The 15,132-nt window shown below is 35.8% G+C and overlaps 1 protein-coding gene across 2 annotated transcripts in view; it reads left to right on the top strand.

Annotated features, from left to right (window-relative positions):
• The window catches only part of RB1 (RB transcriptional corepressor 1), a 200,635-nt gene that overhangs the window by 55,685 nt on the left and 129,818 nt on the right, over positions 1–15,132 (top strand). For both annotated transcript variants that reach the window (XM_047854921.1, XM_047854913.1), the window contains 2 exons: positions 7,760–7,875; positions 11,750–11,869. In XM_047854921.1, coding sequence (XP_047710877.1) covers positions 7,832–7,875; positions 11,750–11,869 — 164 coding nt within the window. In that variant the 5' untranslated portion in view covers positions 7,760–7,831. The remainder of the gene's footprint in view (positions 1–7,759; positions 7,876–11,749; positions 11,870–15,132) is intronic.

Here is a 15,132-nt window from a genome sequence, read left to right as displayed (position 1 = left end):
AGGTCAGAGAGGTTGTTGTCTGTTTTCTCCTCTAGGGTTTTGATGGTTTCTTGTCTCACATTCAGGTCCTTCATCCATTTGGGTTTATTTTTGTGTATAGTGTAAGGAAGTAGTCCAGTTTCATTCTTTTACATGTTGCTGTCCAGTTCTCCCAGCACCAATTGCTAAAGAGACGGTCTTTTTTCCATTGGATATTCTTTCTTTGTCAAAAATTAGTTGGCCATACATTTGTGGTCCAATTCTGGGTTCTCTTTTCCCTTGGTCTGTGTGTCTGTGTTTGTACCAATACCGTACTGTCTTGATGAGTACAGCTTTGTAGTAGAGGCTAAAGTCCGGGATTGTTATGCCTCCCACTTTGTTTTTCTTTTTCAACATTACTTTGGCTGTTCGGGGTCTTTTGTGGTTCCATGCAGATTTTAGGATTGTTTGTTCTAGCTCTGAGAAGAATGTTGGTGCAATTTTGATTGGGATTGAGATGAATGAATAGATTGCTTTGGGTAGTATTGACATTTTAACAATATTTGTTCTTCCAATCCATGAGCCTGGAATGTTTTTCATTTCTTTGTGTCTTTTTCAATTTCTTTCATAAGTTTTCTATAGTTTTAAGCATGTAGATCTTTTACATCTTTAGTTAGGTTTATTCCTAGGTATTTTATGGTGCTTGGTGCAGTTGTAAATGGGATCAATTTCTTGTTTTTTTTTTTTTTTTTTTATCCTGTTGCTTCATTATTGGTGCATAGAAATGCAACCGATTTCTGTACATTGATTTTTGTATCCTGCGACTTTGCTAATAGATTCATGTTTCCGTTCCGCCAGTTTTTTGGTGGAGTCTTTCAGGTTTTCCATGTATAGTATCATGTCATCTGCAAATAGTGAAAGTTTTACTTCTTTGCAAATTTGGATGCCTTTTGTTTCATTTTGTTTTCTGATTGTTGAGGCTAGGACTTCCAATACTGTGTTAAACAACAGTGGTGAGAGTGGACATCCCTGTAGTGTTCCTGATCTCAGGGGGGAAAGCTCTCAATTTTTCTCCATTGAGGATGATATTAGCTGTGGGCTTTTCATATAGAGCTTTTATGATGTTATGTTCCTTCTATCCCAACTTTCTTGAGGGTTTTTATTAAGAAAGGATGCTGTATTTATTAAGATGTTTTTTCTGCATCTGTTGACAGGATCATATGGCTTTTATCCTTTTTTCTATTAATGTGATGTATCACATTGGTTGATTTGTGAATATTGAACCAGCCCTGCAGCTCAGGAATGAATCCCACTGGATCATGGAGAATAATTCTTATAATATACTGTTGAATTTGATTTGCTGGTATCTTGTTAAGAATTTTTGTATCCAGGCTCAGCCTGTAATTCTCCTTTTTAGTGGGGTCTCTGATTTGGGAATCAAGGTAATGCTGGCTTCATAGAATGAGTCTGGAAGCTTTACTTCTGTTTCTATTTTATGGAACAGCTTGAGAAGAATAGGTATTAACTGGGCTTTAAATGTCTGGTAGAAATCCCCTGGGAAGCCATCTGGTCCAGGACTCTTACTTGTTTAGAGATTTTTGATAACTGATTCAATTTCTTTGCTGGTTATGGGTCTGTTCAAATTTTCTATTTCTTTCTGTTTGACTTTTGGTAGTGTGTGGGTGTCTAGGAATTTATCCATTTCTTCCAGGTTGTCCAGTTTATTGGCATATAATTTTTCACAGTATTGTCTCCTAACTGTATTTCTGTGATGTTGGTTGTGATTTCTCCTCTTTCATTCGTGGTTTTATCTATTTGGGTTCCCTCAGGTTTTGAGAAGTCTGGCTAGGGGTTTATTAATATTGTTTATTCTTTCAAAATATCAGTTCTTAGATTCATTGATGAGTTTTTTTTAGAATTCTGTATTGTTTATTTCTGCTCTAATATTTATTATTTATCTTCTCATTTTGGGGTTTCTTTGCTGCTATGTTTCTAGTTCTTTTAGGTGTGAGGTTAGGTTTTGTATTCAGCATTTTTCTTGTTTTTGAGATAGGCCTGGATTGCAATGTATTTTCCTCTTAGGACTGTTTTTGCTGCATCCCAAGGGGTTTGGACTGTTGTGTTTTCATTTTCATTTGCTTCCATTTGTTTTTTAATTTCTTCTTTAATCACCTGGTTGACTTGTTCATTCTTTAGTAGGATGTTCTTTAACCTCCATGCATTTGGAGGCTTTCCAAATTCTTTCTTGTGGTTGATTTCAAGATTCATAGCATTGTGATCTGAAAATATGCATGGTATGATCTCAATTCTTTTACATTTATTGAGGGCTGTTTTGTGACTCAGTATGTGATCTATCTTGGAGAATGTTCCATGTGCACTTGAGAAGAATGTGTATTTTGCTGCTTTTGGATGAGAAGTTCTGAATGTATCTGTCAAGTCCATCTGGTCCAGTGTATCATTCAAGCCCATTGTTTCTTTATTGATTTTCTGCCTATATGATCTGTCCATTGTTATAAGTGGAGTTTTAAAGTCCCTTGCAAATACCGTATTCTTATCAATAAGATTGCTTATGTTTGTGATTGATTTATGTATTTGGGTTCTCTCAAGTTGGGGACATAAACATTTATAATTGTTAGCTCTTCTTGGTGGATAGTCCCTGTAATTATGATATAATGCCCTTCTTCATCTCTTGTTACAGCCTTTAGTTTAAAACCTAGTTTGTCTGATATAAGTATGGCTACTCCAGCTTTTCTTTTGACTTCCAGTAGCATGATAGATGGTTCTCCATCCCCTCACTTTCAATCTGAAGGTGTCCTCATATCTAAAGTGAGTCTCTTGTAGATAGCATATAGATGCATCTTAGTTTTTTACCCATTCTGATACCTGTGTCTTTTGATTGGGGCATTTAGTCCATTTACAGTTAGAGTTATTATTGAAAGATGCAAATTTAATGTCATTGTGCTATCTGTAGGTTTTATGCTTGTAGTGATAGCTCTGGTCCTTTGTAGTCTTTACAGCATTCCACTCACATAGTCCCCCTTAGCATGTCTTGCACGGCTGGTTTAGTGGTCATGAACTCCTTCAGTTTTTGTTTGTCTGGGAAAGCCTTTATCTCTCCTTCTATTCTGAATGACCGCCTTGCCAGATAAATGATTCTTGGCTGAATATTTTTCCTATTTATCACATTGAATATTTCCTGCCCCTCCCATCTTGCATGTCAGGTTTCAGTGGACAGGTCTGCTACTACCCTAATATGTCTACCCTTGTAGGTTAAGGCCTGTTTGTCCCTAGCTGCTTTCAGAATTCTCTCTTTATCTTTGTATTTTGCCAGTTTCACTCTGATATGCCATGGTGAAGACCTGTTCTTGTTGAATCTGAAGGGAGTTTTCTGTGCCTCCTGGATTTGGATGTCTGCTTCCTTCCTCAGATTAGGGAAGTTCTCAGTTACAATTTGTTCAAGTAAACCTTCTGCCCCTTTCTCTTTCTCTTCTTCTGGAACTCCTATGATATGGATATTAGTACATTTCATTGAAGCACTTAGTTTCTAATTCTCCCCTCATAGTCTGGTATTTTCTTATCTTTTTCTCGGCTTCATCACTTTCCATAATTTTATCTTCTATTTCACTTATTCTCCCCTCTGCTTCCTCTGTCCTTGCTGTCACTGCATCTACTTTATTGTGCACCTCATATATACCATTTCTTAATTTGTTGTGACTATTTCTTAGTTCCTTGATCTCTGCAGCAATAGATTCTCTGCTGTCTTACTGCCTTTTTCAAGCCCAGCTATTAATCTTATGACTATTATTCCAAATTCTTTATCAGATATATTGTTTATATCTGTTTTGAGAAATTCTCTGTCATTTCTTCCTGAAATTTCTTTTGAGGGAATTCTTCCATTTCATCATTTTAGCTAGTTTTCTGCCCTTTAAGTGTTTTAATAGCTTGTTAAGTGTCCTTCACCTACGAGCACTACTATATTAAAAAGGGGTCATACACTGTCCAGGGCCTGGTCATTCAGGATGTGTTTTTGGAGTGTGTTGTGTGCTCTCTGTTATTGTGACTCTGGTTGCTCTATCTCCCTACTTGTAGTGGTGGCTTGGACCTTCCACCAGGTATACTTTGATTTGTTCATTGAAATAACCCTGGAAAAAAATTTAAAAGGCATGGTGGTAGAAGAAGCCTTATACCATACAAAGAGAGAAATGACAGGGGTGGGGTAAAAAGAAAAGAAAAAAAAAATGACCAGGCAGAAAATCAGAGAAACTGTATGGCTTACTCTCGAGAGAGAAAGGGGAAAATAAGGAAAAAAGAGATACAGAAGAGATATGAAAAGACTAGATTAAAAACGTCTGTTTAAACCAATAACCAGAATAGAAAAGGGAAGAAATAAGAGGAAGAAAAGAAAGAAAAAATTGACCATGAATCCAATCAGAAAATGCAAAGCTACTGGACCAATATCTGATGGTTCCTTGAAACCAGTGGCTGTGCTGGTCTGGAGGAGGGGCTGTCTGATTCGGTCAGTGTCAGTCTTGCTCAGGTAGATAGCAGTTACCAGGTACAAAGGGGGAGGGGCGTGGTTTGGTGTAGGTGGGTCCTGCCTCCACTCTGGGCCTGCTGTTTTGTTCCCTGAAGTGCGACCTTATTGGTGATGGGGATAAAAATGGCGACACCCCAGTCTCTACTCCCTGGATGGGCTATCCCATACCACTCTCTTCAGGCTGTCCTCACAGTGCTGCCTGGGCATGAGCAGGTGGTTTGTCTTGCTCCACAGTCTTCTGTGCCTTCCAGGCACTTGGCTGGGATTCAAACCCCAATGTCCTAAAGGATCCCACTCTGCCCGCCCCCATTCCAGGGTAGTGCCACTCTACCCTGCCAACAAAGGGCCTCTGGCTGGCAGGTCTTTTGTCTTTGGAGTGGCTATATACTTCTTCCCACAACACCCAAGGGAGGGGACTGCTGTCTTTGTGCCTCTGAGCTTGCTACTGAGCCTGAGGTGGCTCCCCTTCTCCACCAGGTGCATGTACAAGGCAGCAGGCCCCAGTCTGGAGACAGTCCTATAACCCTGGATTGTCACTTCTCAGGCTGTTTGCAAGTTAGACATTGGTTATTTCTGTTTTTTCCATTCCCTGGACTATGGTCCAGAGAGGTTTTTCTCTTGTCCAAACATAATCCTACGCTTCCACAGCCTCTCTCTCTGTTCCTTTTGTCTCTCCACAGAAGGAGATCCTTCTTTTCTGTGCCTATGCCTCCTGTTTTATCTCTCCCAGTTCATAATCACCCACTTATAGCTTGCCAAGTTGTATCTGTTGGCCCCTGGAGATGTTTCTGTCACTCTGTAATCTAGATTCCTGGAATTCCAAATCTTCTGGCCTCAATACTCCTGTGTTTGAGGGGCGGGGGACCTTCATGTCCCCCTGCTTCTCTGCCATGTTGACTCTGTCTCCTAAGTTTTTTTTTTTTAATTTTTAAATGTTTACTTATTATTTTGAGAGAGAGAGAGAGAGCGAGAGAGCGCACAAGTGGGGGAAAGGGCAGAGAGAGAGGGAGGGAGACACAGAATCTGAAGCAGGCTCCAGGCTCTGAGCTGACAACACAGAGCCTGACACAAGGCTTAAACCCACGGACTGTGAGATCCTGACCTGAGCCAAAGTTGGATGCTTAACTGACTGAGCCACCCAGGCGCCCCAATAAATCTTGATAAATGCACTCAACCATGTAATTACCACCATCAATTAAAGTATAGAAATTTTTGGTCCAGAAAGTTTTCTCCTTTCCTTTGTTGTCTAACAACACCTCCACTCCTGTCCCAAGGCAGCCACTGATGTACTTTTTGCCATTAAAAATTAATTTTGCCTTTTCTAGAGTTTTGTAGGAAAGGAAGAACAGTATATAGGATTTACCCTTTTTTCTCTAGCTTCTTTTTTTCATGTGATAATTTTGAGGTTTATGTTGTGTTTATTAGTACTTTTCCTTATTTATTAAAAACATTTTTTAATGTTTTATTTATTTTCGAGAGAGAGATTGAGAGACAGAGCATGCATGGAGGAGGGACAGAGAGAGAGGGAAACACAGAAACTGAAACATGCTCCAGGCTCTGAGCTGTCAGCACAGAGCCCAACGCAGGGCTCAAACCTACGAACTGTGAAATCTTGACCTGAGCCAAAGTCGGATGCTTAACTGACTGAGCCACCCGGGCGCCCCAGTACTTTTCCTTTTTACTGTTGAATAACATTCCATTGTATGGCTGTACCACAGTTTATCTGTTCACCAGTTTTTGGATATTGGGATATTTTCTAGTTTTTGATTTTTATAATTGAAGCTGTTATTAACATTTATGTACAAAGTTTCCATTTCTCTTGGGTATAAATACCTAGGAGTGGTATTGCTAAGTGTTATGGAAAGTATATACTTAACTTTATAAGAACTTGCCAAACTTGTTTTTCAAAATGGTTGTACCATTTTACATGATCACCAGCAGTATTTGAGTATTCCTTGCTCTACATCCTTACCAACCATTTGTTGTCTCAACCATATCGTCAGTCTTTTTAATTTAACCATTCTAGTGGGTGTATATTTGTAAGTTTTAAGATATTTGTATAGAAATGCAACAGATTGCTGCATATTGTGGAATTTAAGAAACAAAACAAACAGCAAAGAAAAGAAAAGACACATGAAGAAATAGACTCTTAACTATAAAGAACAAACTGATCGTTACCAGAAGGGAGGTGAGGGGAGATGGGTTAAAAAGGTGATGGGGATTAAGGAGTGTACTTGTCCTGATGAGCATTGGGTGATATATGGAATTGTTGAATCCCTGTATTGTACACCTGAAACTAATATACCACTGTATGTTAACTATACTGTAATTAAAACAAAACTTAAATAAAAAATAGTTGTTTTCCATGTAGCTGAAATTAAGGAAAAGTTGAGTTAGATAATATGTTTTTATTATTAAAATTTGATAATCCAGAACAATTCTTTTCCTAAAGTTTATATGTAACTGAGATTTAAAAACAATGTAAAATTTCATCATAAACTTTTCAGCTCTGTTGTAACCTTCGATTGAGAGTAAGCAAATTGTTCCATTTGTGTAATAGAATATCAGCTAATTTGGTATTTCTTTTGTTTGCAATCTAATGTAATCAAGTTTTACCTACAAAACTTACATATTTAGAAAGAGATACATATTTTTAAGGGAAAAAGTATTCTAATGATAATCATAGCCATCACTCATCAGGTACTAATTATATGCCAGGCATTATTCTAAGGGCTTTAGATGTATACTCTCACTTAATTCTTACCAAGTGAGATGTGTATTATTATTTCCATTTTACAAAGGAGACAATTATGGCATTGAGAGATATGAATTTCATGAGGTTACAAAATACTTGAGTCAGTAGATTGGTAAAAAAAATAAGTGTATCAAAGCAAAATGAAGATAAGAAAGTAGGCTTCTTTTTTAAAAAAAAACAATTGTTATGAACTCAAATCTTTTAAGTCAGCTCTGATGACATTGGATTATTGAAAAATGAAAATATTTGCTTCAGAGAACTGACCCCTCAATTTTTCACAGTAAGTTATAATTTAACTTTTTGATCTTTCTAGTATTTTTTGCTTTATAATATAAAATTAAAGATTTTTGGTTAGTGTGGAATTAAATACTCTCAACTATATGCCATCATGAGAATTTAAAAGCAAGTTAAATTGAGTAAGAAAAAAATCATCATATAATTTTAGTATAGTATCCAGTGTGTGAATAATTAATGAAATATTTGAATTTTTTTTTTTTTTTTGTATCCAGGAAGGTTATAGTCAAAGGAAAAAGGAACTATGGGGAATCTGTATCTTTATTGCAGCAGTTGACCTAGATGAGATGCCATTCACCTTTACTGAGCTACAGAAAAACATAGAAACCAGGTAAAATTTCTTACATCAATATAGGCCTCTGCCATTAAAGAAAAGTATTTCTGAACTTTCCTCTTAATAGACTTTAGAGAACTAGTGAGAAATGTTGAAATTAAATAAAACTTTTAAAGGACTTAGGTCAACTAGTGAACTTTCTCTCATGAAGCCTTAATGAATGTATATTTATGTTGCACTTTCTCAAGAATATCGCAGTTTGTGTCCTGGGAAAATTTTCATCATGTCTCTCACTCTCTAGAACTTTCCTAGTTGTAGCTCTTGATGAAGTGGACAAAAAGAACAAGGGTTTGTAATGTAGACTTATTAGATTAAAACTTATAAAAGTACTGTAAGTCTATCTTAAAGGAATTTAGCTAAGATTTATTAATGTTTAAGATTGCTTAATGTAATATATGCATAATTATATGCTTTTTGAGACTGGAAATTTAGCTGAGTGTCCATAGTTGCTCTAGGAATTAATGTTTGTTGTTGAGTTTATAAGCCTTATAAGAAACATTTACTAATTTGTTTCTAGTAACTTCTGAACTGTATCCTGAGCAGATAAAGTTTGTGGGACTTCCAGTCATTTCATTTGCAGTGTATTTACAAAATGTAACAGTAAATAATGTTACCAGAAAGGTAGTAGTATATGTTTTTTCTTGGATAAAATCATCTAGAATTAAACATAATTGGTGTTTTATTTAAATGAGATAAATTGCTGTGTTGTTCAGTAACTCTTTTTCTTACTGCCTCCAAATAAAATGTGGAAACAAAGACCTTGTATATTTTTTATTTTTTTATGAATATAATTTATTGTCAAATTGGCTTACATATAACACCCAGTGCTCATCCCAACAAGTACCCTCCTCAATGCCCATCACCCATTTTCCCCTTGCTTTCACCCTCAGTTTGTTTTCTGTATTTGAGTCTCTTGTGGTTTGCCTCCCTCCCTCTCTGTTTTTTCCCCTTCCCTTCCCCCATGGACTTCTGTTAAGTTTCTCAAGATCACATGAGTGAAAACCTATCATATCTGTCCTTCTCTGAATGACTTATTTCACTCAGCATAATACTGTATGTTCATATTTAACCTGGTGAATTAGAATTGGTTTACTGCTCAGATTTCAGTTTAACTTGATTAATAAAATCACTAAATCAAAATATTTTTATATAACTGAGAAATAATCTAAATATATAAGTAAATTTCTACATTAATTTGTATATTTACATGGTAGATGTTTCATCTACCTGGACGATTCATCTGTCCTAGAGGATTGAAAAGAATATGGATGCTTTGGTTGAGACAGAGCAGGTTTTAATCTGGTCTCTGTTGTTTTACACGCTGTATGACTTGGAGCAGATTGCTTAGCTTTATTAAGTCTCAGTTTCCTCATCTGTAAAGTGAAAATTATTAGCTACTTTATATGAGAATTAAATAGCTTACAGCAAATAGAGAAGTAAGCAGTTTATAGAATCAGCATTTATGACTCGACTCGACCATAGGTACTGTTGAGGTCTTGAGCTCTTTCCTTCTACAGACCACCCCTCCATGCCCTTCCCCTACAAAAAAAAGAAAGAAAACTGGAATAACTGTTAGGCACTCTGATACTGTGCTAGGTTCTAATGATATGGAGGTGAGAAATAGTCTGTGACCTCAAGAAACTCAGTCCACTGGGAAAGATAAAATTAAACAGATGGCTGCAATTCAGTGTTATATAGCTATTTATAGACTACTAAATAAATATGAAAGAGAAAAGTGAATACATCTTTTATTTGTAACATGAAAGAATTTTCCTGGCAAATGTTTTCCTATACTTTTTTCCTGAGTATTCATAAGCAGCACTGTTTTATAATTGGGCATGTCATAACTAATCTCCCTAAAATAAATGTAGTAATGACTTGTTATGACTTTTTCTTAGGGCATCTCTCTGTTCTAATAACTACCCAGTAATGTTATCTAGGCCACTGCTTCTTAAATGTGCTTTGGTAAAGGACTTTTTTCCTCAGTATATCATGGACTGACATTTAAAAATATATAATGTCAATTGATTACCAAAAAAAAAATGAAATGAAAAACTTATAGTAATATTTTTTATTTTTATTTTTATATTTTATATTTTTATTTTTATTATATTTAGCAGGCATAAAATTAGTGTTAAATTGTGAAAGTTTTTATATGCTTACCCTCAATTTCTGTACTTATTTAATTGTGGACGGATAACAAACCAGTACCAATTCATGGAGCACTGCTCTAGAATATGTAGTTACTTACAGATCCGTGTGTCTTAATTATGGCTTTTTATACCTGCTTTTCCTCCCTGTAGCCTTTCCTCTTCTCTTTCCTTCACAGAAGGGCTACAGAAGGAATACTCAATTAAGTTACCCCTAGTAACAATTCAGTTTCCATGGTCCTCCATAGATATTGCCATATATCTCATAAAAACTGGAATTTTCATGGAGAATGGTTCATGAATAAATGCTGTTCTGAGGTTGATTTCTTTTTCTCTGGAGGTATCTACACATTTACTCCATTCCCTTTTCTGAGCAGCATCATGATCATTTACTCCACATTATTTCTGCTTCTTTGTTTGCTGTTCCACATAGCTTGTTGTGGTTGCCCCAGTCCCTTCTATATCCTGAGGATTTTAATAACCTTCTTTTGGGTTTTTTGCCCTCTGTTGATTAGCTGAAGCTTTTATTTTTACAGTTCTCAAGATAAGTGTCTGAGGGGTCCAGTCCATTTTTGGAATGAAACCTATAATTCATTAGTTGCCAGACAGCCTATGGGTGGGTCTGGTGACTACCCTTTAGTTCATTTAGCTGCTTTGGTATAATTCCTTAGACAATCTTGATTAGAAATGAGTGTGTGAGGTGCAGTTGATGATTGCTGTCTTTAGTGCCCTGTTTCTCATTGGTGAAAAACGTGTTAATATTTCACATAGATTAATTTTTTATAGAAAACAATAAAGAATGATTTAAAGAGATTATTTAAACAACTTAAAAATTTTATTCAGTTTTTATTTTCCCTTCCCCAACAATTCAGTCCTAAAACCACTGGGGGGGGGGTGCAGTGAAGAAAGTAGGTATGTGCATCTGTGATAGGGTAGAGCCACGGGGTCCAAGAAGGATGTTAGAGTCCAAATGAGATAAGGAAGGCATTCACATGGCTGTGGTTGGGGGGTGGGGATTATGATCTGGACTGCTTGGTGTGCAGTGTCAGAGACCAAGCAGGGTGTGTAGTAAGCCAGTGTAGAGAGTCATGGCACATGTGAGGTGAGGGCAGTTACGGGAGGGGAGTCAGCAGTCTCCTAGGGTGAGGAAGATGTCCATGTAGAGGGGTGAGGGCAGTCTAGGATGGGGAGTCAGTATGAGCAGGAGAGGAGAGTGCCCATATGGGAGAGGGGATAGCTTTGGAGATGGAAGGTAGTTACATACAGGGGGAGTTGACTAAATGAATAAATAAAGATAAGTAGATCCTAGGTTTCTCACTGTGAATGAAGAGTTATACATATGGAAATGGAAACACTGGAATGAACCATGTGTTCAAAAAACCATGTTTTTTGTTGGAATTAGATAAATAGATGTGAACTTACGATTTTCAAAGCATATGGGTAGGTATGGAAATAAATATGTATGTATATGCCTGTCATAACCCTTGTTTTTGTATAAATAAATGTAGGCATCGGTATACAGATACAGGGGTGTAAGTTGAAGCTAGTTGATTTTTACTCTTCAAAGTCTAGTAAAATGTAAAAAGTAATTCCTTCTAAAGAATATAATAGTGATTTGGTGTAGAGCTAATAAACTTTTTAATTGAAATGTCTCTGCTTTGAAAATGAAATAAAACATTTTTTCAGTTACAGATTCACTTTTTTCTGTTATTTTCTTTTAGTGTCTACAAATTCTTTGATTTACTAAAAGAAGTTGATACGAGTACCAAAGTTGATAATGCTATGTCAAGACTGTTGAAGAAGTATAAGGTATTGTGTGCACTCTACAGCAAATTGGAAAGGTAAAGTAGAAATATTATTAGGATTACCTCCATTTTTCATGTTACTGTTCATGATTAGGTTCCGTCTGGGAACTCTGTTTAGTAATATTGTATATTACCCCTTAGATTTGTCCCCTTTGCTATTAGGTTTTTTTTTTTTTTTTTTTTTGGGTCTTATAGCTTTCTTTTTTATCCAGTTATACACAATTCTGAATGTTTCCTCCAAAATTGTTATATGGTCCTTTCATATTTCTCATTTGCTTTAACGAACTTTAAGCTTAGTTCCCACTTTAGCCTTCTCTGCCAGAAGAAGACTTCTAGTTCTCAATGGAAGAGTGACCTTAAAATTTAAACTTCTTCCTAATGGTGTTATTTTGTTTAGAAAGAGAAAGCATCCAGTAGGTGTACCTGACGTATACTACCAAGCTATGATTTGTATTCTCAGTGGTGGTTTAGAAGACTTTTCATTACTGTTCAATGGGGAGAAAGATAAAATTAAGATAAATGTGGGTTGAGTTTTTAATACACTCTTTATCTAGGTCCCCACTGCCACTGGATACGATGCCAAATCTGGCATGTGCCTGTTGCTGTGTCCACTTGGGGGCTCATTTCACTTGGGTAAAAAATATGAAAGTTAATATTTTAGGTAAATAAAAAGTTGTAAAGGAAGTTGTATTCTACTTTGGGCTCCAACACGTACTGTGTTATCTTGGACAAGCTAGTTACCTAACTTTAGTGCTTAGTTTTCTAGTGTGTAAGCTGAATTGATAATGGTGCCTATCCTCTTAGGTTTTTTAATGTACTAAATGAGGTAATGCAGACAGTGATGACTCCAATGCCTGTAATAAACATAGTAAACTTTCCACTGTTTGTTGTTTTTTGGGTTTTTTTTTTCCCTTAAGTAAGCTCTATGCCCAATATGTGGCCTGAACTCATGACCCCAAGAGCAAGAGCCACATGCTCTATTGATGGAGTCAGCCAGATGCCCCTTCACAAATGTTTAAAAAATTTTTAATTGTTTGTTTCTTTTTGAGAGAGAGAGAGCAAGAGAGAGCAAGCGAGCGCAAGTGGGGAAGGGGCAGAGAGAGAGAGACACAGAATCTGAAGCGGGCTCCGTACTCCGAGCTGTCAGCACAGAGCCGATGGAGGGCTCCAACTCACAGACCAAGAGATCGTTACCTGAGCTGAAGTCAGATGCTTAACCGACTGAGCCACCCAAGCACCCTTCCACATATGTTTTTAAAACAAAAAAATATTTCTCGCCCAATTTGGGAAAATTTATATACTATATCCCCTTTAAAGAGTCACACTGTACATTGGCAACTCAGGATTCTTAAAAGTCCTATATAATAAAATATGTGGAATCTGTTGAGTTCATCATTTCCTAAATTTATTAGACTACTAATATTTGTTTATATGCATTTAACATCAATTAAAACCTCCTGGAAATAGTGTTTTGTAGAATATACTTTAAGAATCTTTAGGCTAGCTATCAGCTTATTTTATTGCAAATAAATTAAGAAACTACAACAAGCATTAACTAAGTGTCTGTTAGTACTCAGTTATATGTTAGGTGCTGGGGATATAAAATCTATCACACTATGATCATCAAGAAGCTTATAGTAAATAAATTATATTCTTTAATAAAAATAAGTGCAGTAATGCATGTGATGCTCTCTTTTAGAAGATTATATATGAGAAGTAGAAATTATATAGTGGGCAAAATGTCGTGTATGTTCAAGGGTGAGGAGGGTAATTGCATGGTACTTTTGATCAAGTAAAAACTATAAAATGCAATATCTGAAAAGGCTTAAGGATAAATTCACCAAGCAAAATGTGTAGGAACTGTGACTGAACTTCCCAGGCAGAGTGATTAGCATGTGTACAAAGGCAAAGCAGTAGCATTATGTACTTTGTTTTGCTGATGGCTGAAAGGTAGGAAGGGTTCAGACTGATAGCTTGGACTTTGCCTTGCAGGGGATGGAGTCATTGAATAATTTTGATCTGGAATGACAGTCAGATCTGGCCTTAACAGATCACTTGGGCCTTTTTTGTTAACTAGTTATATAAGTGGATTGTCAGGTTTTTTTCCTATCTTATTTGTACTTTTTTCTGAAGAGCAATTAGGAAAATTAACTGTGGTATCAAAGCCTGTTCATTTCAGAGCAGACTGTATGTGTGCATATATATATGGCAATATATATGATGAAAAAGATCTAAGTATGAATATTAATTTAGTCACTTACTGAGTGTGTGAATTAGGAAAAGTTCGTTAACTTCTCTAAACATCAATTTCGGTCTAAAATATAGCCAGTAATATTTTCCTTACAGGGTAATTGTAAGAATTAAATAAGACAATGTTACCGGTTAGCTCACTTGCCAGCACATATTAAGTGCATAATAAATGGTAGCTTTTAAAGTTGATGTGAGCTTTGTTAATGCTATTATAGAGAAATATAATAATGTAAGCCATGAATTTTAAATACTCTAGTAGCTATGTGACAAAAATAAAAAGAAACAAGTGAAATTAATTTTAACATTTCATTTAACTTACATATTTCAAAATATCTCATTTCAACATGTATAATTCACACAAAAATGTTTGCCTAAATGTTCATAGCAACATTATTCATAATAACCAAAGGTAGATTATTTTATTGTTCAGCTATTAAAGGGAATAAAGTGCTTTTAGATACTACAACATGGATGAACCTTGAAAACATTAAGCTAAGTGAAAGAAGCCAGACACAAAAGAGCATATATTCCATTATATGAAGTGTCCAAATGGGCATATCCATAGAAACAGAATGTAAATTAGTGATTGCCAAGGAGTATTGCTAATAGATAGGGGGTTTGTTTGGGGGGTTGGGGGGACGATAGAAATATTCTGGAATTAGATAGTAGTGACGGTTGTAAAACGAAGTGAATACACTAAAATTACTGAATTTATATACTTTAGAATTATAAACTTTATGCTATATGAGTTATAGTTTAATAAAACATAAAACCAATATAAAAGTTATTAATGAAATATTTCACATTCTTTTTCTCATACTAAGTTTTTTTTTAATACTTTGGTGTATAATTCACATTTACAGCACAACTTCATTTGTACTAGCCACATTGCAGGTGTTCGGTAGCTTGCTGTAAGTGCTTGTGGCTACCATATTAGCACAGACATATATTGAATGCAGTTATCTTTTACTGTATGAGAGCATTTTAGTTTGAGTTACATTAAGTTACAGTTTAAAACAATGATTTGGACATTAAACATCTTTTCTATA

Source organism: Prionailurus viverrinus, chromosome A1 (assembly GCF_022837055.1).
Source record: "Prionailurus viverrinus isolate Anna chromosome A1, UM_Priviv_1.0, whole genome shotgun sequence".
In the NCBI taxonomy this organism is placed as follows: Eukaryota; Metazoa; Chordata; class Mammalia; order Carnivora; family Felidae; genus Prionailurus; species Prionailurus viverrinus.
This window is presented reverse-complemented; position numbering and strand designations above follow the sequence as displayed.